Source organism: Limulus polyphemus, unplaced genomic scaffold (assembly GCF_000517525.1).
Source record: "Limulus polyphemus unplaced genomic scaffold, Limulus_polyphemus-2.1.2 Scaffold169, whole genome shotgun sequence".
Lineage (NCBI taxonomy): Eukaryota > Metazoa > Arthropoda > Merostomata > Xiphosura > Limulidae > Limulus > Limulus polyphemus.
The window spans coordinates 892211-917716 of NW_013665779.1; the positions used below are offsets into that span (position 1 = coordinate 892211).

Below are 25506 nucleotides of genomic sequence, written 5' to 3' on the forward strand. Positions count from 1 at the left end.
GAAACCATGTTGACTATCCAATAAAATTATAAACTTTATTAAATGACTTTGCAAAGCATCTTTTAATAGACTTTCCAAAACTTTTCCCACAAATGATGTAAGACTAATGGGTCGACAATTACTGGGACAATTTTTATCACCTCTCTTTTGAAAAGAGGAGTGACATTAGCTAACTTCAAATCCTCTGGTACCTGCCCACTATTCAAGGACTGACAAAAAATAGTAGCAAGTGGCTCATACATCCAATCTTTAACCTCCTTCAAAACCCTTGGGATAATATTATCTTGCCCAAGAGCCTTATCGTTCTTTATACTTCCCATTTTTTCTTAACTAGCTCAGAATTAATGCAGACATCTTGTTTGATCTTGTTTCCATCTATCAATTATTCAAGATGTGGAATACTGCTTAAATCTTCATTAGTAAAAACTGAAGGAAAAAAAGCAAAATTTAATAACCTAGCCATCTCATAATTATTAGATATGAGCCTTCATTTATCATCCCTGAAGGGTCCTACCCATATCCTAACATTTTATTTACCCTTAATGTATTTAAAGAAGTCCTTATTATTAGGTTTTACATTTTCAGGCAACTTTTTCTCATACATCATTTTTGATGTCCTAATTTCCTGTTTCACCAGCTTGTTTGATCTTCTAAATCTCCTGTCATACCAGTTAATTTAAATTGCTTAAATTTATGATGCTTTTCTTTAATTTTTATCTCTCATACTCTTTGTGAGGCCACCTGGATTTTTTTATTTGCAGCTACCCTTTTCTTTCTATAAAGAATATGTTTATCATAAGCAACAAAGAAACCGACTTTTAATGCAGCTTTAGATTTGGAATGAACTAAGACAAAGAAATTGACTCTAGGTGAAGTTCTACTTTTAGAATGAACATAGAATAGATACATCAGGAGTAAGCATTTCATCAATATTGCACAGTGGACAAATGATGCGAAACTTACCTGTCGAAGAACCTTTTCTGCAGGAAATGCTGTTGCATGTTGCTGAATTAGCTGCACAGATGCCATATTAATGGCAGTATTTGGAAAGTGATTTATTGGCCAAAGCTGCAAAAAATGACACAATTATAGCTAAACACTGGCATAGAAATCAATCAGAATCAGTTTAATAAAAACATAAACATTAATAAAATAACTGTTTAACATTACTGTTATACTGATATTTCTTAAGAAGAATAAATAAAGATTTCACAGATGACTTTCAAAAAGTTTATCAGTCCTCCTCTCAAAATCACATTTTATCAAACAGTTATTAAAACATTACCATGATAAATTCTATTAAAAAATTCACTTAAAAAAACTACCCTATAAAACACATTTTAAAAATCATTAGGTGTACATGAGCATAATCTGTGAAACGTTTCTGACAAAATTAAGTTATAAAAAAAATATGATTACCACAACTACCATATGAACTTCATGTGGATTTTCCATATAATTAAGACTACACTAGATAATGTGCACTATAGCTAAGAATAATTCTGACCCAATATAGCTCATTTGTGTTTTTACCCACATTCTCATCCTCTTCTTCAAAGACCACTTGTCCTGAGCCACTTTTGATTTTCTCATCAGGAACAGCAGAGTGTTCAACTACATGTTCATCAATATGGTTCATCCTAATAAAAAAAGTAAATTAAAGTGTTAATCTTGTCATAGATTTTATGGATTACAATTTAACTATTTTGAATTTTTTTTTCCTATATATATTTCTGGTACTACGTAACAGGTAATTGCAACAAACCAATCTCAACTTTACAGAGGGTAGTACTTTTTTTTTCACCAAAATTTAGTTTGAAGACAACTACAAAGCAGCCTAATTAAAGTATATACCTATTTCTGCATTCAAAATCAAACTACTACTTAGTTTAATCATCACACAGTAGTATATGTGCATTTTTTTTCAATGAAACTACATTACAGTCTCTTTTACATATCAAACCACTGTGAGAAATCAAAATCATAAGAAGAAGCATTAAAAAAATCAATTAATATCAATGACATTATTTCTTGTCATTCAGATACTTTTTTCCTAAATTTAGTCTTGTTTACTTAAATTGAACCAAAAAATATTCAAAAGGTTAATGTACTCAATTTTTTAAATTCAACATAAATTTTTTTAAAGCTAGTTTCAATAATAAATAAATTACACACACAATGTTGAAAAGTTTTTCCAATAAGAAAAAAAAAAATATATATATATATATATATTAATTACACAAGCCTGAGATGGTTTTATTGTCTTGAAATTTTTATATGTTCTACAATTCACGTACAGATTTTTCACAAGATGTCATAATGCAATACATAAAAGAAAGACCACAACACGTAATTTTGAGACTAAAGGATGTAGATTTCATAAAAAAATCGGGATGAATAAGGATGCATATTTGTTTGACATCAATGTTCTTCCCTTTTCTTCAGTTTTTTTTGTATTTTGGTTAACAAACATAATAATAATAATAAAAAAAGTTCATTGTGGTAAATGAATAATAATTGATCTAAGTAAGTTTTTCTTCCCAATTTGTAAAAAGTCCTTACGTGATAGAAAAAAAATGAATACTATTTTCGAAATATGCGTAGCTGAATTATGGAAAATTCATTTTTAAAACCAAAACAAATTTTACGAAGCTCAAATTCGCAGGATTGTGTTATTGCTGTTAGCTCTTCTTATAAAATATTTTTTGAACTTTGATCCCAGTAAGTAATTAAATGGGAGTCTACAAGTACACAGATACACAGAGGAAAACTTATATTAAACATACCATGTAACAGTAAGTCTGATATAACACTTGATCTGACCTGTACCAGCACACCCCTTACACAAGGCTAGGCCATCACCATTGCACTTCCAGCACCTAAATAAACAGAGCTCACAATATCACTGTATAATTAAATATAAAGTTCCTTTAGTTTTACACTTAACATTATTAAAAACATTAATTAATACTATGATATATACTGCTTGATGTTTCAATGATAACTATCATTTTTTTTAGTTGTCGGGGACCCCCATTGGCACAGCGGTATGTTCTTTGGTTTATTATTTAATTGAATAACAATTATTTAGTGCATTACTACCATTAGTATAAAAAAGCATGGTTAAGTGTCATCGACAATCAACATCAAGAAAAAAGAAGACTGGGTAATTACTTTATTTCTTGTTTTTCATGTTTATTCTTTATTTATTATTATAAAAGTAATTAAAATTTAAAAATTGGGATCTTTTTAGGTTAGTTAAGATTAGATTAGATAAAATAAATAATAATAATAATAATATAATTAAAATGCATGCGTGCAGCTCGTAGTACCTCATGGGTAATGTAATTCGATAGCATAACATGAGCAGCATGTTCCCAGACTAATTTACAACTCATAATGGCACGGATATTAATTAGACATGGTTCAAAGGGCAGTAAAACAATAAAATTTAATTATAAATAGATGTATACTGTTAACAGCTTAAAGCTACTTAGGATAAATGAATGTAGTTTCATGTTACAATTTGAAGTCATTCTAGTCTACTAAAAACAAACGTTTGAAATGTATTTAGGAGGTTTATGGGATTACACAAAGGAAATACGAGTTTTTGAGATAAGGAAAAGTATTTTTAATCTTAACATGAAAACCACTTTGCACGCAGACTATTCAAAACAAATACTCAATATATTCATGGATAAATCTTTATTTTAGTTTATTAAAAATACCTCACTAAAAATATGATTATTTGTATGTGAAAGATTATAATGTTAACAGAAAGACTGCCAAGTTTTGTGAAGATATACACACTATATTGAAAGTTAGAAGTATTAAATCTATAAATACTTTAAATGAGTACAAGGAGGTCAAGTGGTCGGTCAAATTGACTGAGTCCATGTTGAGAGAGTTAGATAAAGATTTATGTACATTTCATACACTGTATCCAGTCTCTTTTATTCTTCACAACACAGTCAAACTCAGAGAATACAGTTTAACTCTGTGTAACATTTTCTGACAAACCTCCTGTTATTCAGCAGAACTTACCCAATTACTCTTGAGTGCACCTTAGAATACCACACATAAAAAGAAGTTGTGTGCATCTTGAGCCTTTGAATTGGTTTAAAAAAAAATGTTTTTAAGAAAAGCCATAGTTATGGAATTATTATATACTTCAATTTTTGCTGTTTTCATAAATCTTTATGATATTAGTAGTTATTAAGATGGAGAATAATACAAGAAAAAAAATTACTGCTTGTTTTTTTGTTTGTGTTTAAGCACAAAGCTACACAACTGGTTATCTGTGCTGTACCCTTTCCAGGTATTGAACCTTGATTATCAGTGTTATAAGCATTCAAGCTTACTGCTGAGCAACCAGCAGGCAATTTGACGGCAGTATAAGTATATTGATGTAATGAATTTTATTGTTGGGTGTTTTTTTGGTAAATAAATAATGGAAAGTCCAGTGAAATTAACAATAACACAAACATGGTATTTCTTCAAGTTCCATGTTTAGCATAATAGGCATTCAATGATAGACCTAACTTCACAAAGAAATTAAATCTAACAGAAATTCCATTTCTACTTATTTGCTTTTCCCAGCACTGAACTAACTAATTGGTTAACTCTGTAACACATGACTCAATCTACACTTACTCCCTTCTTTTATGTGGCTTAAACTGTTTCTTAAACTTTCAAGAAGATTCTAATCATTACAAAACCACATCAGTCATGTTAAGTTACACTTCCTTCTAGCTAAACAACAATATATATTTTAAATGTTTAATACCCTCAAAAATTTATTTGCTGAGTGCTTATTCTACAACAATAATATTCCACCTTGCTATGGCAAAAAAAAAGAAAGAAAAAAAAGAGTAATTTCAAAGCATTGACTTTGTATGTTAAAATTTTATTTAATTTAAAGTCAAAACATAAACTTGGTATTATTCTAACTTTTTTTTATCAAATAGATGCTTTTTTCCTATAGCTATATATTTAAATTATTAAAAAGCAACAAATTTATACTTAAAATGACTAATGCCATAACAGAAGAATCATAAGTTTATTTTATCCTATAACTCTTACAGTAAAGCCTTCTATTGGATTATTTTGAACTGTGTTTGTAAAAAAAAATAATATATATATATATATATATAAGTATGAGAGTTAAAAATAGATAAAAACTAATCCAAAAAACTTCAGCTGACAATTAGAAAGGCATAAATTACCACAGAGTGGCATTCTTTACAGTTGACATAACTAGGTTAGAAATGAATGACATTCCTCAACATATACGATATGAATTTTAGTTGTTTTAATTGTAACTAAAGATTGATAAATAAATAGGTTGGTATGACAAATTAATCTTTCCTTGATGATTTGGATACTGCATGACCTTGAAACATCATGAAGCTATACATACTACAACCCTTAATTTACTAAATGTATCTTCAAGAAATTTGGCAAGGTTTTAGTAAACACCGCAAGTCTGTTGTAAACAAAAAAAATCAAAATTTTTAATAAAGTATTTATAGTAAAGATTTGTCTATGAATTTCCATTACATAGATAATAAAGTTGTTTAAATATTAAATCTAACTCTATAAAACACTGTGATATGTGCAAAGGAACCAGACCCATACATAAAAGGTTAATGTGTTTTCAATTTAAAACAAGTTCATGTGCTTAGTTCAAAATATTAAACATTTCATTCCATTCTTTAAGCTTGTGAGCCTCAAACAAAGATATTCATATTTGGAAACAACAACTTAAAAATTAAAAAACAAAAAAGAAGTTTTTTCCTTTCTTAATTAATTTTTGTATTAATACTCGCATTCATGAAAAGTACTAAGTTATAATGAATTCAAAACTCAAAGACTGAAGATATTTAGTTAATTAGTTTATTATATTTAATGGCAAGGGCATTTCATATAGCAAAGTTCATATATACATAATATATTTGCCAATTAGATCTCACTTCTGTCGCAAGATTTTGTAACCATCTTTATAATTATCTTTCTTTTTCATTTCACTATTTTTCATTGTATAGTATTAATTCAGTGGCCTATAGAGAAATGTTTAGTAGCAATTATGCTCAATATTTCTATCTAAAAAAATGACAGATGAAGTTCAGGTCTTCTTAAATATTTCACATTTTGTGAAAAAAATATCAAAATATATATTTAAATTTATACCTTATTGTTTTCATTAATGTAGAACCTACATATTAGCCCTTGTTGAAGGTTTTAAGCCACAACTCAATAACTATTTCATATACATACAATAAATAAACAAGAAAAATGTATTAAAGTATTTTCATCCTACCATCCAGTGTAAATTTAGAGTATAAAATAAGTTGTGGTCTTTATACAACTTGGACTTACCTTCTGCGTCCTATTCCATGACATCTAAAGCATCTCTCATGTGCTCCACTCAGGGTGTTTTTATAGCCATCACCATGGCATGAATAACACTGTTCCTGTACAGTATTTAAAAATTAAACTTGATTTACTCCAATATTAAGTAACTAAAATGTTCTAGTGAGAAAGTCACCAGTATATGAAACTTAGGTTTAACATACAGGAAAAAGTATGAGTTCATAAAATAAAGTAAAAGAAAATTTCTGATTATAATTATACGAAAACAAGCATCCACTGTATTAAATTTTTGTAAACACTTAAAATTTTTAACAGTCTTGAGTTTTTTTATACTTTCCATCAAATGAAAGTAATTTAATTTTCCCTATTATAACTGTTCATTAACAAATTTTCTTTTTCGTACCTTAACAAAGATTTCATTCATTTTATTGCACACAATCCTTTTCTTATACTGAGTGTCTTCAGAAATGTCAGAAGGTGGAGTGTAAGAATAATAAAAGTTTCACAGATAGAGGTAATTCTACTGTTATCCTCAGTGTCTACAGAAATGTCCCCAGATGGAGTGTAAGAGTAATAACAGGTTCACAAATAGAGGTAATTCTACTGTTATCCTCAGTGTCTACAGAAATGTCCCCAGATGGAGTGTAAGAGTAATAACAGGTTCACAAATAGAGGTAATCCTACTGTTATCTTCAGTGTTTACAGAAATGTCACAAGGTGGAATGTAAGAATAATAACAGGTTCAAAGATAGTGGTAATCCTAATGTTAACTTGAGTATTTGCAGAAATGTCACAAGATGGAATGTAAGAATAATAACAGGTTCACACATAGAGGTAATCCTACAGTTATCCTCAGTGTCTACAGAAATGTCCCCAGATGGAGTATAAAAGTAATAACAGGTTCCCAAATAGAGGTAATCCTACTGTTATCTTCAGTGTTTGCAGAAATGTCACAAGATGGAATGTAAGAATAATAACACGTTTGCACATATGTTATCCTGAACTCTCATAAGATGAATGTAAGAGCAACTCTAGGTTCACACAAACAATTTCGGGTACTGCCTGTACTAAATAAACTGTTAGATTTGGTATACAGATGATCCTAACTTTATCTTAAAAATCACCCTTCCCATACACTGTTTTAACATTTATACAAAATATAGAATGTTATTCTGAAGAATTATCTCAAGCAGTGCATGATATTTTACACATCACATCCTTTGTTTAAAAGAATATCATGATATCATGTTATGTTATTTGGTGACTGTTAACATGTATTAAATACCACAGTTTTTTGGCACCTTGAAGGTCAATACCTACTGCATGAAACAAAAGGTGTGACACATCAATTTATTGACCCAATATACACATTAATTAATGCCCATTATATTTTTGTGGGTTTTTGTTGAATCCTACATCTGTTCATGTACATCTTGTTAATTACCTGATGTCAAGAGGTGCACCAAAGACACAACCCATGATACAAAATATTCTGTAAAATAATTAGTATGATATTGTTTTAACTTAAATACTACTAAAGTGATGTTTCTTTTTTCCACAACTTAAATGTTTTCATTATTTCAAATCCAGGGCATTCTTTGAGTGTGTCCTGTATTGTTACAATTATTTCATTTTTTTTTATGAGTGCATGTTTTACTCAATTTGTGGTGGAACAGAAACAATACACCTGTCTACAAGTATTACTAGCAACAAAAACTAGAGTTAATATTATTTTAACTAAATTTATGGGTGTGTGTATGGATAAAAACCTGGGCTCTTAACATCTATCCATGCTATAAGATCAATTAATCTTTTTCTGTAAAGAACATATGTTATTTGTTGCTTACGTAACCATTTCCTGAACATGTGTAGCAGCGCTTACGTCCAACCCCTCCACAGGTGTGGCATGTTTTGATTGAAGCTGTGTGTGGAACCTCTAGCTGAGTGTTGGAGTTTGTGAAGGGTGAGGAAGGAGCAGCAGAAATATCCCAAGGACCAGGAGGAGTGTCAGTAGAAGAGCTGTCTATTGTCCCTCCTAACACATGAAGCCAAGAAAATTAGCTTCTGTTCATTAGTACATCCTACAGACAACTGGTCAATATTACTCAAAATAAACAAACATAGTAATGATTTAACATATATTTAGAAGCAGACTAAACTATAAGATTCATGTCACATCTAATCATTCTAAACTTCCAGACTCATTAAAAGTTCCCTTTTTTAGGTATATTAGCAACAAGCTTGCAACAAATAAATACAATTAGAATCTGGAAGTATATCTTTTCAATTACACTTTTAATTTAAAATAACACTTGAAATTTAGACTAAAAGATGATTGTTCATAGTTAATATATGAATGAATTAAACAATTTTTACACACTACAGAACAATAGACTGCCAACTTTTTAATGTCATTTTCAGTTTTTCTTTTCTTAATAAACATGCATTTCAATGACAGTATATAAACCAAATCTATCTATCTATTTATATATATATAAAGTACAGTTTTTCATATATCTGGCATCACAAGTTGTCTTTAAGAACTGTCTGAACCAATTTCAATGAAATCTGGCAGAGGGACTCAGACTGATTCCCCAAAGGTAAAGCTTAAATGGTTTGTGTTTGGCACCTATTTCAATTTTATCATTTTAATAGCATGAGCAAGTAGACTAGAAATATGTGAAGCTGACACCAGTGATGTTTAATGCCAGTGACATGCATAGAGGCATGGCTGGGTGGGCTCAAGCCCTTGCATTCCTCCATTTATGCCCCAAAATTGCTCTTATTCTAAACCATAAAACATTATCCACAACTACTAAAACACACACTGAATTCCACAACTTGTTGGTTCAGTTTGGGAAAAGAAGATTTGAATTGTAAAATGAATGACATAAAGGAACTTCTAGGCCTTTATAGTAAAAAAATAATTATGATATGACTGACTGATTATGGATAAAAGAAGATCTGTATACTTTTCATTGCATTCTACCATACGTGTACCAGAGGTAACCCACAGTCCTCATAGACTCTTCTAACACTTCCCTCCAAAGTCTTTCTTACAATGCTTGAAAAGTATCCTTTTTTGTCAATAAGCCCTGCCCTTTTAATGCCCTTTGCATGTTACTGTTTATTGCCATATGTAGCACAAGCATTTTTACATTGGACAAATGGTTCATGTGTTATGACTCAAAATAATTGAGGGGGCAGCCCATGCACCAATTTATAGCATTATTTTTTAAGCCCAGCTTTGCTAGGTACCTTTGCTAGTTATTACTGCACTTATAGAGATCATGGGCCAAATCTAAAGGTGTTAATTTTGTGAATGTCATTTTAATGATTGTTTGTGAATTTCTTTTTTACCAAAATACATTACTGTGAGTTCAAATAACAAAGGATTCACAAATATTTCACCTAAAAAGTTATTTCCCAGGAAACAATTACTTTTAAATACTTCAGTTTATAATGAATGTCACGATAAAAGTACATTTAATAATAATAAGTAGTTGAACTTTGGGTTTTAAATATGAAAGAAGTTGTAAAACTGATATGTTGCTCTTCTGGTTTTCAGAATATTTATCTAAATATTTTGTCAAAATTATTCATAACTCAACCTAAAATTCAGCTGTAGAAACATTGGTAACAATGCAAGTTCACATGAATTTCAAGTATATGTCTTACACATTGGTATTATCATCAATATATTTACAATTTCAATATATATATATTTATATACATATATATGTATCAGTAATTCATAATAAACAGCTTTTGTTGTTTATTTAAGAAAAATGGGTTGATGTTTACTGCATTAACTTAACAAATTTTACAAGATTAGCATTTCAAATTTACAGCTGCAGAGTATGATAATCCAAGATAGAGAAGCAAAAGGAAAAAAAAATCAGACTATTTTTATTTGTTCCATTTTCAGATATTCTTTCTGATCTTCATTTATAAGCCACCTGTTAATATGTCTTTAAATATACAACTGAATAAATCATCAATGATAAATGTATTTAAAACCTCCCTTTCAGACTTGTTTTAGAATGTTTGCACAAAGCTACTCAAAGGCCTATCATAATCACACTTAATATTTTAACTGACAGATGAAAGGGAAGGCAGCTAGCTGGTCAACAGAATTCACAGTCAACTCTTGGGCTACTCATGTCTGACTGAAAAGTGGGATTTGGCCATCACTCTTATAGTGTACTCACAGTTCCTAAGTGCAGATCACAGAATAAGTTGAGAACCAGGAACCCTTTGATTCATAGTCCAAACACATTAATCACTGGGCCATCCCATCTAGCCTCCAACTCAATTATTTCATCAAATTCTAATGTCACTGAGCCTTGTAAGTTAAATAGAAAAAGAAATCTGGCCTAATTCACAGTTTTTACAGACATTCTTCATATTCCAATGTTTATTTTCAACACTTTCCAATAAATGGAACATTCTTCTTCAAAATTTTAAATAAATCCTGCTAATAGAAATTTTTAAAGTAAGAAAAAAAGTTCAAACATGACATTTACAGCAACTTCTCAGCTTTATTGAACAAATATATATCACATTTTCTCCATTTACGGTGTTTCAAGTAACCTTCCCTGATATAACAAAATTTTACACATTAATTCCAGTATTATTGATTATTTTAGTAGCTGTAGCTGATACTGAAATATTTCATGTTATGATGGTCACATGACTAAGAGAAATAAAAAAATAATTAACTAAAATTACTTAAAATCATAATTTTTCAAAGTTTTCCTACAAAAACATTGGTTCTTTTCTAAGACTTTTTGGACCCAGAATATTAAACATTAAACTTCAAGACATCACATGAATGAATGCAAATGTTATCTAAACATAACTTCAATAAACAAAAAAGTAATTAAAAATATAACATTTTTAAATTTCCAACTAAAAGGCTTACAATGTACACTTAAATTTCTGATACATGGCTGTTGGGTAAAATATTTTCTTCCACATATACACTAAAAGGTGCTTGTAATTGACACTCTACATTATCCATAGCCATATTAAGAATTTACAGTTAACATATGTGTCATGTGTGTGAAGTATTATCCTACATTACCTGCATAAGGTTCAAATGCCCAAGCTGTTTGTCTCTTTTCAGAAAACGTTTCCAGGGTATACTAAATAAGAGAAAAAGAAACCGAAACCATCTAATACCCATAAAAATGCAATAATATATTAACAATAAAAACTTGTTGTATAACAAGCAGTTTTGAAGAACATATCAGTTATATAATAAAGGAAAACAAGTTATTATGCAAAAAATATACATTAATTTGTATATTCAAAATCTGCACTTCAAAAGAATAGAAGTGTGATTTTGTAAGAAATAATGCCATAGACATTTACCCATGTCCTACTTACCCCCATGTTTTCTAGTTTCAGAATTTGTTCAGCTTGTCTACAGGTTTGGTAATCATACTTTCATCTTTTTACATGTTGTGTGAATAAAGGAAAAATTATATAAATAGAAAAATGTTATATCTATGTACTTTAACAACTGATATCCAAATTATTTTCTTCGATGCCTTAATGCATATATTAAATTTGGCCCCCTATATTCTTGCCTGCCTATCTTTAATTTTTTATGTAAAGTAAAAAAAAAAAGGGGGGGGGGGATAAAACTGAAAATCACATTGTCTTTCTAATGTTGGTATAAGAAGTAAACAGAACTAGGCAATGAAATAATACTCAATAATATAAAATAACAAACTACCATAAAATATCTAATGTTTTAGAAAATAAACAATGAAAAAATTACTCAATGTTATAAAATACTAAACATTCCATCATTTATTTGAAATTATTAAGTAAACAATCATGCTTGATACTTGATGATACAAAATGTTAAAAAAATTACAAAAGATTTGAAATTATGAAATAATGAACAATCATATATATTTGATCTTATAAATTAATAGACAATAAACAGTGGTTTTTCTATATAAATAATTAATTTAGTATTTAAAACATAATACTTACATGGAAAGCACAGGAGTGATCAATTTTTGTAATAGCCATATCTCTTGCAGCACTCTTTCCGTAGCAGCAACGTGTTGACACGTACTTCAGTAGAGCTTGCCGAGCTTCTTGTTCAGTCAACTGGGGACCACTGAAGTGAAGATGATTTCTTGTGATTATTAAATTTATTAATTGTATACTTTTATAAAAAAAATATATTGCTATATACCTTATGAAAACTATTAAAGCAATGTTTCTTGAAGAAATAAATATCACTTGTTTGTTTATGTACAACTCCACGGGCATAATTTCACAACCAGAAAAAAAAAGGGAATAAATTTTAAGGGCAAATGGATTAAAGTTTACATTACCTTCACATCTAGGTAATTCAGTGACTCAAAAGAAGGCAGACTTTTAATTAGTTAACATCATCAAACACATTAGATATAGTAGCTTCAATTCACTTACAGGATAGAGAGCTATACCACTATTTCTCAACCTATTTTGTCCTCATACGCCCCTAAACAAACATATACAATCTTGTGAAGCCCTATACTAAGGAGGTTTATTTACAGAAGCTGGTTCTTCAGCATATGAAAGCAGCATTGAAATAAATAAGTTCAAGCTGTTTTAACTCTCACTAACCAGAATTGGTTGATGGTAAAAAAATGGTTAAATGACCCTGACTGTACTTTCAAACTATATTAATTCTTAGTAACCAGGTTAGATTAATGGTAAAGGAACAACAAAGTGCCCATCTGTGCAAGAATTGGTTGTAAAACTGTAAATCTTAAAATGCAATTTGAGGTAGTATGAAAAAATACATAAGAGAAATTTACTCAGTCAAATTTCATACAAGGCTTCATTCAATCAAATTAGCATCGCCAGGTTGATTATAGCAAACACAGTTCAAAGATGCTAGTCCTAATATGAATGTTTGGTACCCAACGAAAACAAATATTTCAATCAAAACAAATTCAAATGTTCGGTTTGTTTTGAGTTTCTCACAAAGCTACACAATGGCTATCTGTGCTAGCCGGCCCTAATTTAGCAGTGAAATACTAGAGGTAAGGCAGCTAGTCATAACCACCCACTGCCAACTCTTGGACTACTCTTTTACCAGCAAATAGTGGGATTGACCATAACATTATAACACCCCACGACTGAAAGGGTGAGCATGTTTGGTGTGACGGGGATTCGAACCGGCGACCCGCAGACTGCGAGTATAGCCACCTGGCCATGCCAGAAGGTATTAAATCTCGCTAGAATGACACACAATCTTGAATACTTTTTCTAAATAATAAAAAAGTCGAAATAACTACATATAAATAAAATACGCATCAAGATTAGATAATTTTATTGGACACATAAATCAACCATCGTAGTGAAAATAACTCATATTTGTGTAACTAGATGTCGTTAAACAACAGTCTTCCATTCAATAGCAGTAGTAGCAGTAGTGGTAGACGAAAGATTTTAATCAGGAAACTGGGGCAATGTATTACAAACAAGATTAGACAGAGCATGTAAAAATTTATTCATTTGGAATGTTGTATATGGTGACAGATCATGAACAGAGCCCAAGGACAGCGCGATAGCAGTATTCTAATATTTGCAAACTACTCTTCCTCTGAAAAATTAAAAGTGCGAACATTCGTATTTAAACATTTGCACACGTACTTGGCTATAATTTAACGTGTTCGTATATTCCGAAATTATTTCAAACGTGTTTCTCGATCGTCTTAAACACATCGTTTTAAAGTAATTTTATTGGTTACTCTACTTCCCAAGTGAGATGCAATGAAGGAAGTTAACAAGCAGAGAATAACGTTTTGTCACTGCATATAACATTTAAACTCTCAGGCTTCGTTTGATGAAACAACCTCTGATTATTTTTAAGGTTGTACAGTCTGCCATTTTGATTTAAGGTGCAAATACTGCCTCTTATCTATAAACTTAAAAGAGAAGCTACGAGCAAAATATTTTTAGAAAGCTTAATGCAGACCGGAAATAAGTAACGTCTGAGTAGAAAAGTAAATAACAATTTTTTTATTTTATTTATGAACAAGAAATATATATGTATATATATATATATATATATATCAATCCTTGCTAAAACTTTTTACTATATGACGTTTCGGTCATATTATATCAGCTTAGCTAATTATGAAGATACGTTTGTAATCAAAAACTATCCCGTTTGCCTTCTTTTAATAATCACTTTTGGATGAACAATTATCTTTATTAGGCAATTGTGCGTTTCCTGTTTGAAAGAAATGCCAGTAATATGTATTCTACTTATTACACAGCTAAAATAACATACATGGTTATGGCAAGAATATTAATATAGTAAGTTATTTTTATCTATGAATCAAGCTTTAAAAAAAAGTTTGAAGTTAACACAACTGTGAGAAGTAGGTGGGCTAATCGTGATGTGTCACATGGCTGTCATGTGAGGGCGCTGTCAAATGCAAGAATGAGAAAAACATTTGGAATTTTCAACCCGAACGGCGCCTTATAAAGCATATGCAATAAACAGCAAGTCACAGAACCCAAGGTTCAGGCAAAGTCATCCATACTTTAGAAATGCTGACAAGAAGGAGGGAACAAGCCAATTAAACACACCACTTATTTAGATTCACTGCAATTCGCAGACTAGTTTGCTAACAAGTAAGCCTAGTCTGTTCTAACGAGAGAAGTAATACTCAACTGACATTGTTTATCCCACACATTACTATGTTTTGTCACTCCATAATGTAACTAAAAACCAGTGCAAGAATATGTAACGAAATGTCAAGTGGTAGTTTCAAACATCCAGATTCTTTCTTTGAAAACAGCATTTTGTTAATTCTTATCTTATTATGATACAAAAATATCTGTCTATACATGTATCTGTGAACAGTTTCTGTAACATAACTACAATAGCTATAGCATTGGATAAGGTATCATTTAAAAGACTGATTTTTCGTTGTATGTTTATATCAAAGTGAACTTTAAAAAATATATATATATATATATATACATATATATGGAGAGAGAGGGAGAACTCGGTTGCAGTACAAGTTTCAGATAGATCCGTTACAGGAAGGCGTTCACGGGAAGGGTATGATTTTCTAGTTTTTATGAAGCACGAGAAAACTACATAAACGTTACTTGAGAAATATTATTGGTCACTCTTTGTTTATGCCATGCTTAAAAGGTCATAATTGTTTCACTGAACAGTTCTAAATAAATTTCTGATTCTGGTTAGAAAATACAAAAGCTTTTATCAAAGGGAAAAAATACAGACTTTCCGTGCTGTTGGTGTACTTTTTTCCAATTTATAATATGCGTAAGAATAAACTTTATCTTATAGATGAATTGAAACGTTTCACTAAAGAAGAGTAAAATAAATGAAATGTTTCCTTCATCCATTGGTGAATCAAACTTCATCTACAAACTTCAAAATATTTCTATTGATTATATAAAAAACGTGTTTATTTTTGTTTGCACATACTTACAATCACGTGCTTTTAAGACTAAATGAAATAACGAGCATTAAAACCGCCTACGTGTTGTTCAATTCTTTCTTTTTTTTTTGACGAGCGAACACTTGAAATGCGTTTTTTTCTTTTATCCTCCCTAGTCACTATTTCTTCGTTATTCTATAATTACCCACTTCTTTCTAAATTTTTCTATAGTGTAACTGCCCTGAAATGTAGTATTTCTGATCAAATTCAAACGCATCTTTGTTTTAACATACACTAAAAAACTCCGCATTGTTTTTGCCTTTTCTTGTTCACTCAAGCACCAACTTTACAAAATGTTTAGCACACAGATCTTATGCTTCCCCAACTGACCTGCAGAAACGGCATTTCAACTTACATACACCTGTTTCAGGAGCTTCTAACAGGACATTTTTTGTTAGCTTAATTTTGTAGAAAGATAATTTAATAATTTTCTTTTGGGTAATTAATTAATTTGTATACGGCAGGTAAATATATATATACGTAATATCATGCACTGTAACAGTACGGAACTTGAGAACATTACTAAAGTACTATAGTTGTTTGAATAACAAGAAATTGACAATGGACACCAAAATGAACGTGTACAAGGTCTATGTACCCAGCACTCTTCTATGTGGTAGTGAGGCATGGACGACCTACACAAAGCAGGAAAAGAAGCTTAATAGTTTCCACATGTGCTGTCTCTGTAGGATCCTCGGGACAACATGGCGAGACAAAATCACCAACAGCGAAGTGCTTGAGCGCGCCAATATGCAGAGCATCTTCTCATTATTGAGTCAGAGAAGATTGAGATGGCTTGGGCACACAAGGCGCATGAAAAAATTCCAAAAGAAATCCTATAAGGCGAGCTTGCGAAAGAAAAAAAGATCAGTTGGAAGCCCCCATCTACACTACAAAGACGCTTGCAAAATGGATATGAAACTACTGAAATTTGTGTTGACAACTGGGAAGAAGTAGCAGAAAATTGCAATTCTTGGAAACGCCGTGTGAAGGAAGGCATGAAGACAAACGGAAAGAAAAGAGCTCAGCAAGCAGAAGAAAAAATGACCATCAGAAAAAATCAGCACAACAGCCTTCATCCCCAACAACCACCTTTGCCTGCTCAAACTTCAACAGAGTGTACTTGCCCAAATAGGACTATACAGCCATACAAGAAAGTGCCTACAGAATTAATTTTTTTGGTGCATAATCTATAGTCTGGCGAGACTTACAGATGTCTACTATTACTTTAGTTATGTACATGTTAGGTGAAGCTTGCAGTATTAATACGAGCCTAGATTTTGATCCACTATTGTACACACAGACAATTGTTTGACGTTATAACATCGAACAGACACTCAGAGTATGCTGTTATTCTCTTCCAGACAAATCACTTATATAATCTTTGTAAATTTGTTGCGGGTCTTAAAACAATGTTCAATAGTTTTGTTAGTTTAGAATTACAGTCTCAGCACCATATGTCCTGAACTGGTGCTATGCTTAAAATGACAAAGAGATGATGACTTAGAGAAAAGGTAAACCTTCAGCCCGAAACTATGAGCATTAATGTTGCTAATTTTGAGTCCACTGCTTCTACGTTCCCTTTAGCAAATAGTTTGGAGTCGTGTCATTTTGATTTACAACTTATGTATGGAGTTTTATTTTTGCAAAGAAAAAAATATCAAAACAAGTAAAATACGCTGTCTACAGCAGGTCACCAGTCTTACTCACCAGTTACTGGTGAAGTGTTGGTAGAAGACGAAGAGACACGCCTAATTACGTTTCACAGGTTGATTTGAAAGTTGTACAGCCGGAAGTACTAACAGTCGCGTCTTTCAAGTTTACACAAAGGAGGAGTTGATGTCTAAACGTGGTAACATTGAAGAAAAACTCGAACTGTAATAAATCTCTCACACAAACAGAATATTACTTCTGATCTAATACAGCAAGGTACAGTGTCGAGGGTTGGACTAATCCAAAGTCAAGAAATTTCAGATAGAGACAGGCAGATCTAGTTGTCCTCCAAGCTTAAGTCCTTCAGAAAAAGAACCTTACATGAAACATTATCAAAATTCACAGTGAGATGGTATAGGAACGGGAAAAAATAATCGTGGAAAGTTAAACAAAGACAAAATGTGCGAAGGCAGCAGTGAAAATGGAGTGGTATGCTGATTATTAATACACACAAACACATACTTCTTTACATGAGGTTTTCCATATCGAAGAAAACTTGGACTGTATAGCACATCGTATTTTGAAAACTCTCTCTCTCTCTGAAGATCAAGATCTCGAGCTACTATCTGAAGTTCACGTGTGTTGCAACAACAGTAGTCCGAGAGATATTGTTAAAAAGTTTCCTTTAAATAGTAAAATAGCTGAACAACAACTACCGAAAAGGTTTGACTGCTTTCTATGTTAGATTGAGTTCTTCTCAACATAACCAGGTAGTATTGCCATTCAAATTGTAGTATCAAAAAAACTTTACAGAAGTTTCTCATACATGGGCAAAGAATAGTTGAACAATGCATTTTCACATCCTTGATGTAGTCAATCTCTTTATGATTCACTAACTTTATTAAAATATTTCATTACACTCAACAACAACAACAACAAAAATAGTTTCTCTGGTACCAGATAAAAAAATACAATTGTTTTTAAGTAATTTGACAATGCTGATTCTAAAAATCATGGTGAAAATTACTGATCACCTCTAGTTTTCAAGTTATGATAGATTTATTCCAAATATTCTTATATATCGTGAAAATAACAATAAGTCACGAATCAGATCATTTAGTTCTTCTTGTGTGATCAGATGAGGTGCCACAGGAGTAGAATTACTGGATGAAGAGGATGATGATGATATATTGTCTTCCTTGCAGGATAAATCATCTGCTTCCCAATTCACTGGTAGATGTGGCACTAGAAGACCACCCCCATGAGGTACTTGGTTTCATTGCAGATGCAATATCTGGATATTTAAAACTATTGTTTTGTCTGAATATCCAGAAACATTAGTCATGCAAAAATAACAGTCACTTAGATGATCTTTGGGCACACACTATATCATGGGAACTGCAAATGGCGTACTTGCTCTCTTCTTATTCAGCCACTGTGTCAAACCAGATGTGCAAACTGTACAACACACATTTTTCTTGGTCACCAATTTTACACTAAAAGTAATGGTAGTAAGCTACCTTTACCTTGTGTGTGATGTTTTTCCTTTGTGAAACTGCAATATATTTTTCAGAAATGTAGCAGAAACTATTTGGATTATTTTTGCACTTTTGACTGGTAGGTAGCCAGCATTTCAAATGATTTTATAAAAATATAAAATAATTTATGTTTCCAGAACTTAAAAAGAGTTTAAAAGATTTTAAAAAACATAGTTTTGCTGAATTTGAGTATATCATGGGTATGATGCAAGAAAGAAGATTTTTTTTTATTGTGTGCAAAGCGAGGCAAAGTGACCAACTGACTGAGTGAGAGTGAAGCATCCGACTCCATCCCTTTTATGCACAGTCGGTGACTTCTCAAATGTTCTAGCAAACTTAGAACATGAGGGTTTTTTTATTCCTGGGCAGATCAGGTGAGCATGGGAATGAAGCAAAAGTGGTGCAAATTGCTACAATTATATTGAGAATAAAAATCATATGTGAACATAATTCAGCCAATGTTTGAAGTTATAAAAATGTATGTCTTTTATCCATTAAACTGTCAAAGTAAACTTAATTTTACAGCATAAATCTATTGTACTGAGTTGATTGCATATTTCACATACTGTTGATAAAATGTTGAGACATTACAATAACTCAAAATCTAGAGGCAATGGACAAATCCGGACTACATTTTTGAAATCAGCACTACCAAATTACCTCAAAACACTTGAGTTTTCTTCAGTAGCAAATTGTTTTTGTCCAATGTTATCAGTGCAATGATAACTTCACAGTTATATAAAGTGCAAATAATTTCTGATATAAATATAATATTTTATAATATGCTTTAAAATTTGAAGCTTGAACACATCTATTGAATGTTAAATGCACTGACTGGCCAATTTAAAGAGCTGATCCACAACCCTTTTGAGTAAAGCAATGCTTCCTTGTATAAAGTCAAAAGATATACTGAATGATGACATGATTCTTGTTGATCAAAGCAAGTAACTGTTTGAATTAAAGGTTCAAAACAAATTAGTCAGAGTTGGCTTCTGTTTATTTAAAATTTATAACTGCCTCTCTTGGTCATCATGACTGTTCTAGAATTGACCTGGTCTTTGGCAATACTATGACCAGTCCATATAGTCTGCAGAGAGAGAGAAGCTTAAGAAATCAATCAATGGCTCCTGAAGTGAAAATACAGGAGAGCAAAGATTCCCAAATGGAAAAAAAATGCAAATCCAAAGAATGAAATCAACCTCTTTGTATATCTCTCAGAATCCAAGGTTACAATGACAAAGAACAAGCTTAAGAATGGACACTATATACACTGCAAGAGGATTCAGTGAAGAGAGACATATTGTGAAAGTCACCACAGGTAATTGGGAGGATATTCTTAATCTATAATCTGATCAAGACGGCAGATTCAAGAATTATGCCTCATTCCAAACATGTCAGAAATTCTTCAGATACAGATGTAGCTGTTCTGTGTCCATTTTGCAAACTAACTGGAGATCTCACAGTATTGGTTTCACACTGGTGTTAATGATTATCTGCACTACATTCCAATACATACATTGGTCGAAACTTTAGGACCATTTTTATGCAGAGCACTACCACCACTGATTGACAGGTTATGATTCTATAAATAGTTTTTATGGAACCTCAAAGAAAAAGGCATTAGAAAATGTGATGAAGTCTGAGCATTGTTTGAAGGCTTTGGCTGATATGTACGAGTCTCATGTTTTAAATGGAGAGCTTTAAAAAGCTATTAAAAATTTTATTCGCTCATTTTATACCAAGGAACTAAAGTAGGAACTACTGCAGACAATGTATAGTACAGCTTCTATTGTTGGAAGCAACTAAGTAATAAAAAAGCCACCCACATCAGAGTGCCTCAAGCAGCATATGGCCAGACCAAACCTTCAATCTCACAAGTGGAAGAAATAACTTGAAGCCATATAAAAATTGCTTCCCTCTACTAGCTATGGTTGGATTTAAAGAGAAATAAAGTTTGAATTTTTAATAATGGTTAGAAACTTGCTCCTGAATATATTCTAGAATTAGTGTCAAGCCATTGTAAGACCTCAACTTGTAGGCATAGAAACTGTAAACGTCCTTCTCTGTGGCCTTCCTTGCAGAGAATGTTGCACATGCATGAATGGTGAAGATTGTGTAAACCCACACACATCACAAGTAGATGTGGATGATAATGAAGAAGATTCAATATAAATGTTCACAACATTTGAAGACATGACTTAGCATATGCTGAGATGACTGATATATGTATATATATATATATATAGTGAGTGGTCTTTTGCCAAAAATGATCCTATTCTTGATAAATGTATGACTTTTTCCTGAAAATTTAACCCTCTGTTAACTCTAGCAATAAGCTAGTTTTTAGTTTGTACAAGAATTTCTTACAGATTTTGTTTTAGAAGCATCATTTATCTTTGTACTATCATGTATACTTAATATTTTTGATTTTTAAATTTAGATATCCTATCTAGTACTCTTGTGGTACATATACATTGTATGTTAAAAGATTGCTACGGTCATCCTTATTTGTTTATTAAATTTTGCAAAAGATACATTTTCACAATTAACACAGTTATTCTTTGCAAAAGTATTGTGAAAATATTTCAGGAAAAACTTTTGTTACAAATATTTAATGTCTAAGCATATTTTTGTTTGGTTTGTTCATAAAATGAGATTTCTGGTTCAAAGGAATCCTTTGTAAAATAAAATTGTATATTATTTTTAATTTAAGATGAAAACTTGAGCAATTACCATCTTATATATATATATTTCAGAACTGTGGTGTCTCCCACTTGAAAAGCTGTGCACACAGGCAAAGCTCAACATTCACTTTTGAAATGATGGGAGAACAGACATAAATGATGTTGATTCCAAATCTTATTTTGCAAGCAGGATATTTTACACTAAATTATTAGGAATTAACCACACTATCGTTCACATTTCAAAATGTGATGTAACTTAAAGTATAAAAATGTAGATTTACCATATGTTATTATTGAGTGGCTCTTAACATTACTGAAATACTTAACAATTACGTTTTATGGTGGGCAGTATAAATAGCTCTTGGCTCTGATTGAAACACAATTAACCTTTTTGAAGTCCATGAAATAATTTAAATTGATAGATGAACTTAAACTTATCCCATCACTGGGGATGGGTACTTTTAATAATCCTTTCTAGAGGTTTTTGGAAGTATAAGTGAATAATGGCATGTAGAAAATTACTGATATCACAATTTGAATGGAAGTAATATGTAGGGAAATTCCTAAGATATCATACAACTAAAATGTTTTATCATACCTTTTATGTAGCAATCCCAGTTTTGAGCAATGCCTGCTCCTTGACTACAGTGTGTCATAAGCCATGTAAAATTAAATAAATAAGAAAATGCCGCTGTACTGCACATTGTGTACAGGAGGTGTCATAAAACTAGTGAAACATAAAACATTCTTCTATCTTTCATGCTATTCATGAAATATGAAGTATAGGTACCATTTTACATTATATAATACCTTTTAGGCTGTAGCCTTTAGACATCAACTTACCTGCCAAAGGAAAAGGTCACTGTCTACATAAGCACCAGGATTATAGCTTAGAATATCTAAAACATCTTGGATACCACATAATGATACAAGTCTAAGTATTATAAGATTTAGATTTTTGGTATACTAATACATAACATTAAGAACTAATAGCCAATTTCATACACTAGGTTGTCTTTATTAATGGTTAAATTATCTTAACTATTTTAGTTCTGATCTCTATAGTTCATCTATTTCCTTTTTATCAAAAGTTCTCAAAAACAGAGGGAAAAGAATACCATACATAAATCATAGTGAGATTCTTTAACCAGCTTCTTTCACAGTTGGACCTTCTTTTTTTTTTTACAAAAATCAATGTCTTATAAAGTAGAAAACGCTATATTATTCTCATTCTAGTGCTAAAAAAACAGATAATAGTGTGCAGGCAAATAATATGTTTTCTACATCCTTGTATTAATATAAAATGTTAAAACTTTCATTTATTCAGATGTATGCATGGTTTTCATATAACACATTGTTCAAAAAGTTGTTAGACTCATTTTATTCACTCTACCTACCTATTGTTCTGTGTCATTCACTTAAGATATTAACTTGTATTTGCATGAAAAAGGTTTCTGCAAGATTAACCATACTATATATGAATGTGGATAATGACCTTTTCCACTGACAAGTCACACAATGTATAGAGGCTACAACCTTCAATATTTTATAGTGTGAATGACCAATAGTCACTTGAGTAGTGCATGTCATTTGGGAAACGATGATGTAAAATATTAAGTATATAGCATTATATTTTTTCAGACTGGAATAATAATCTTCTTCTTAACTTCCAATTCTAGAGTTACATAGAAATTTAGCTTTTAATTTGAGATCTCTTTCCAGTTATGACTGTGGTGCTAAGTACACTGAGTGTTGTTTGTGGCATTGAACAGAGATTGTTTACACTGTTTATTCCACATTTATATCTAGTCTATTTCTTTTGTAAATTGAGTCAGGTTCAAAGAAATCAGAATTACTTTGTAGTAAATCTCATGGTCAAACCTCCTATTATTTTGGGAACCTATTTATTTAGTTTGGAGAGAAATCATTTTCACCTGAGAAAAATACAGGCTACTTTCTTAAGAGAATAACATTTTCCACAAGTAGCAGTACTCATAATCAAGATGAAGAGTTGATTACTGAAGGGAGATAGCTGTCCATGACAGTCAGGTCTGGGAGAAATATTCTCCTGGACATAGGACTTTTTCGGATGTTGCTGATGTTTGGTGCAACCAGGACAGCTGTTTGAGTTCTTCCCCTGAGGACTGACCTCAGTACGGAAGGAAGCATGGATGACTGATAGTCACCACAGTGGTGTGATGTCTGGTTAATCCAAGATGGTACTAGCCAGTCCATACAGAACTCCAAAGCCTCTGCCAGCATGAGTGATGCAACTCCAGCTCTGGTTGAAGTTACTCAAAATTGACTGAGAAAGACCGGAAGTGGTGCTAGTGGACATAGGCTGCAAATCAGAGCTATTTAACCACTAGATGAAACAGCAAAATTAGCTGGTGAGCCCTGGGACAGTCGTGAGCTTCCTCAGCCAAAAAGTACTCTACCAGGCATCCATGGTTCATGGAAGCCTGGGATCATACAGAGTCAATGAACAAGCAGTTGGGAGCAACTCATTGCTATGTCACCCTGAAGCAGGGATTGACTACTCAACCAAGTGTCAGAGTCCCTGAGTATTCCTATCACACTGTGATTAAGGCAAAACATATTTCACCATCAGTGTACAAAGATACAACAAAATGAGATGTGGACCACTTCTTAAAGCATTTCAGGCATATAATTGCTGGGAATGACTGGTCTTCTAATCAGGTAGTACAATGTCTGATCCTGAGTTTGGACTTTCCAGTCCTTGACTCCATCAAGCACTTGAGTGAGACAACTTTGGTGCTAGGATACAGTCATTGTTAAGTCATGGAGTCAACCTGGTGGAAAGGCAAGCAATCCATTGAACTTGGCCACTTACAAGGACAATCTACACAATTTGCATGGTAAGGCTCTTACTTATGATGGTCTCAGCAGACCATAAGGATATCCTGACTGACAAGTTCATCATGGAGCTACCTGGAAACAACACGTGGGTGTGAGAAACATTTTTATCCTTACAAATGCAGTTTCTGTCATGACAAGATACAAAGTGGTAATGTTGAACTGGCCACAGAAGAGAAAAGCCTGCAGCAGTAGCTACTGTGGCAACACTTCAGACATACTATTCTACTCAAATACTTGCAACATGCTGAGCCTGAACTGCAATGAAAGTTAAACAACCACCAATACATTCCAAGGCTACAGAGCACAACTGCACTTGTTTCCAGTGAAAGGACATAAATATCATAGTCCTTCTGTGGCATTTTCGCCACAGCCTCTACTGATATTGCCCCTAGTTGATGAGAAAAACAAAGCACATGCTTTAGATGTGGTATGCTGGATCACTAACCATGCCTTGCCTTGCAACAGGGTAGACAAAGCTATTGGTTTCAACCTCTAACTCAGGAGGTGCCAAAGAACCGACAGTAAGTAGTAAATGTTGCTGCTACAACTCTGAAAATCTAATGGAGCCTAAATCAGGCCTGGCTACCAACTTGGGGGAGTGCAACTGACATTTTGCAACAAAAGGTTTGGTAGTCAGCCTAGCTTTTTAAGGCTGGGTAAAGAGTCTTATGTCCCTGTAAAAGTATGAGTGTATGTAGCTGAGGGAATCACAATACCTCTGTATATACAAATGATGTTTCATGGTTTATTACACAAGGTCTAGTCTTGTGCATTCATGTCATGCAACACATAAAAAAAGCCCACAATATTAGTTCAGGTAGTTATATCTGTGGAGGGATGAAATCCCAGTGTTACTCTGAAATTATATGCAATCAGTTACCC

The 25506-nt window shown here is 32.0% G+C and overlaps 1 protein-coding gene across 2 annotated transcripts in view; it reads right to left on the bottom strand.

Moving 5' to 3' along the window:
- LOC106477773 (protein SSUH2 homolog) overlaps positions 1 to 25506 on the bottom strand; it is a 56013-nt gene that overhangs the window by 5751 nt on the left and 24756 nt on the right. Inside the window, exons 4-10 of one of the 2 annotated variants that reach the window (XR_002609801.1) lie at positions 12382 to 12511; positions 11459 to 11519; positions 8220 to 8407; positions 6379 to 6473; positions 2787 to 2879; positions 1534 to 1640; positions 964 to 1068 (exon numbers count right to left, since the gene is read on the bottom strand). Coding sequence is in view for 1 of the 2 variants with exons in the window: in XM_022381510.1 (XP_022237218.1) it covers positions 964 to 1068; positions 1538 to 1640; positions 2787 to 2879; positions 6379 to 6473; positions 8220 to 8407; positions 11459 to 11519; positions 12382 to 12511 (775 nt within the window). In the remaining variant the exon portion in view is untranslated. The remainder of the gene's footprint in view (positions 1 to 963; positions 1069 to 1533; positions 1641 to 2786; positions 2880 to 6378; positions 6474 to 8219; positions 8408 to 11458; positions 11520 to 12381; positions 12512 to 25506) is intronic. The other variant, XM_022381510.1, reaches the window with a different exon arrangement.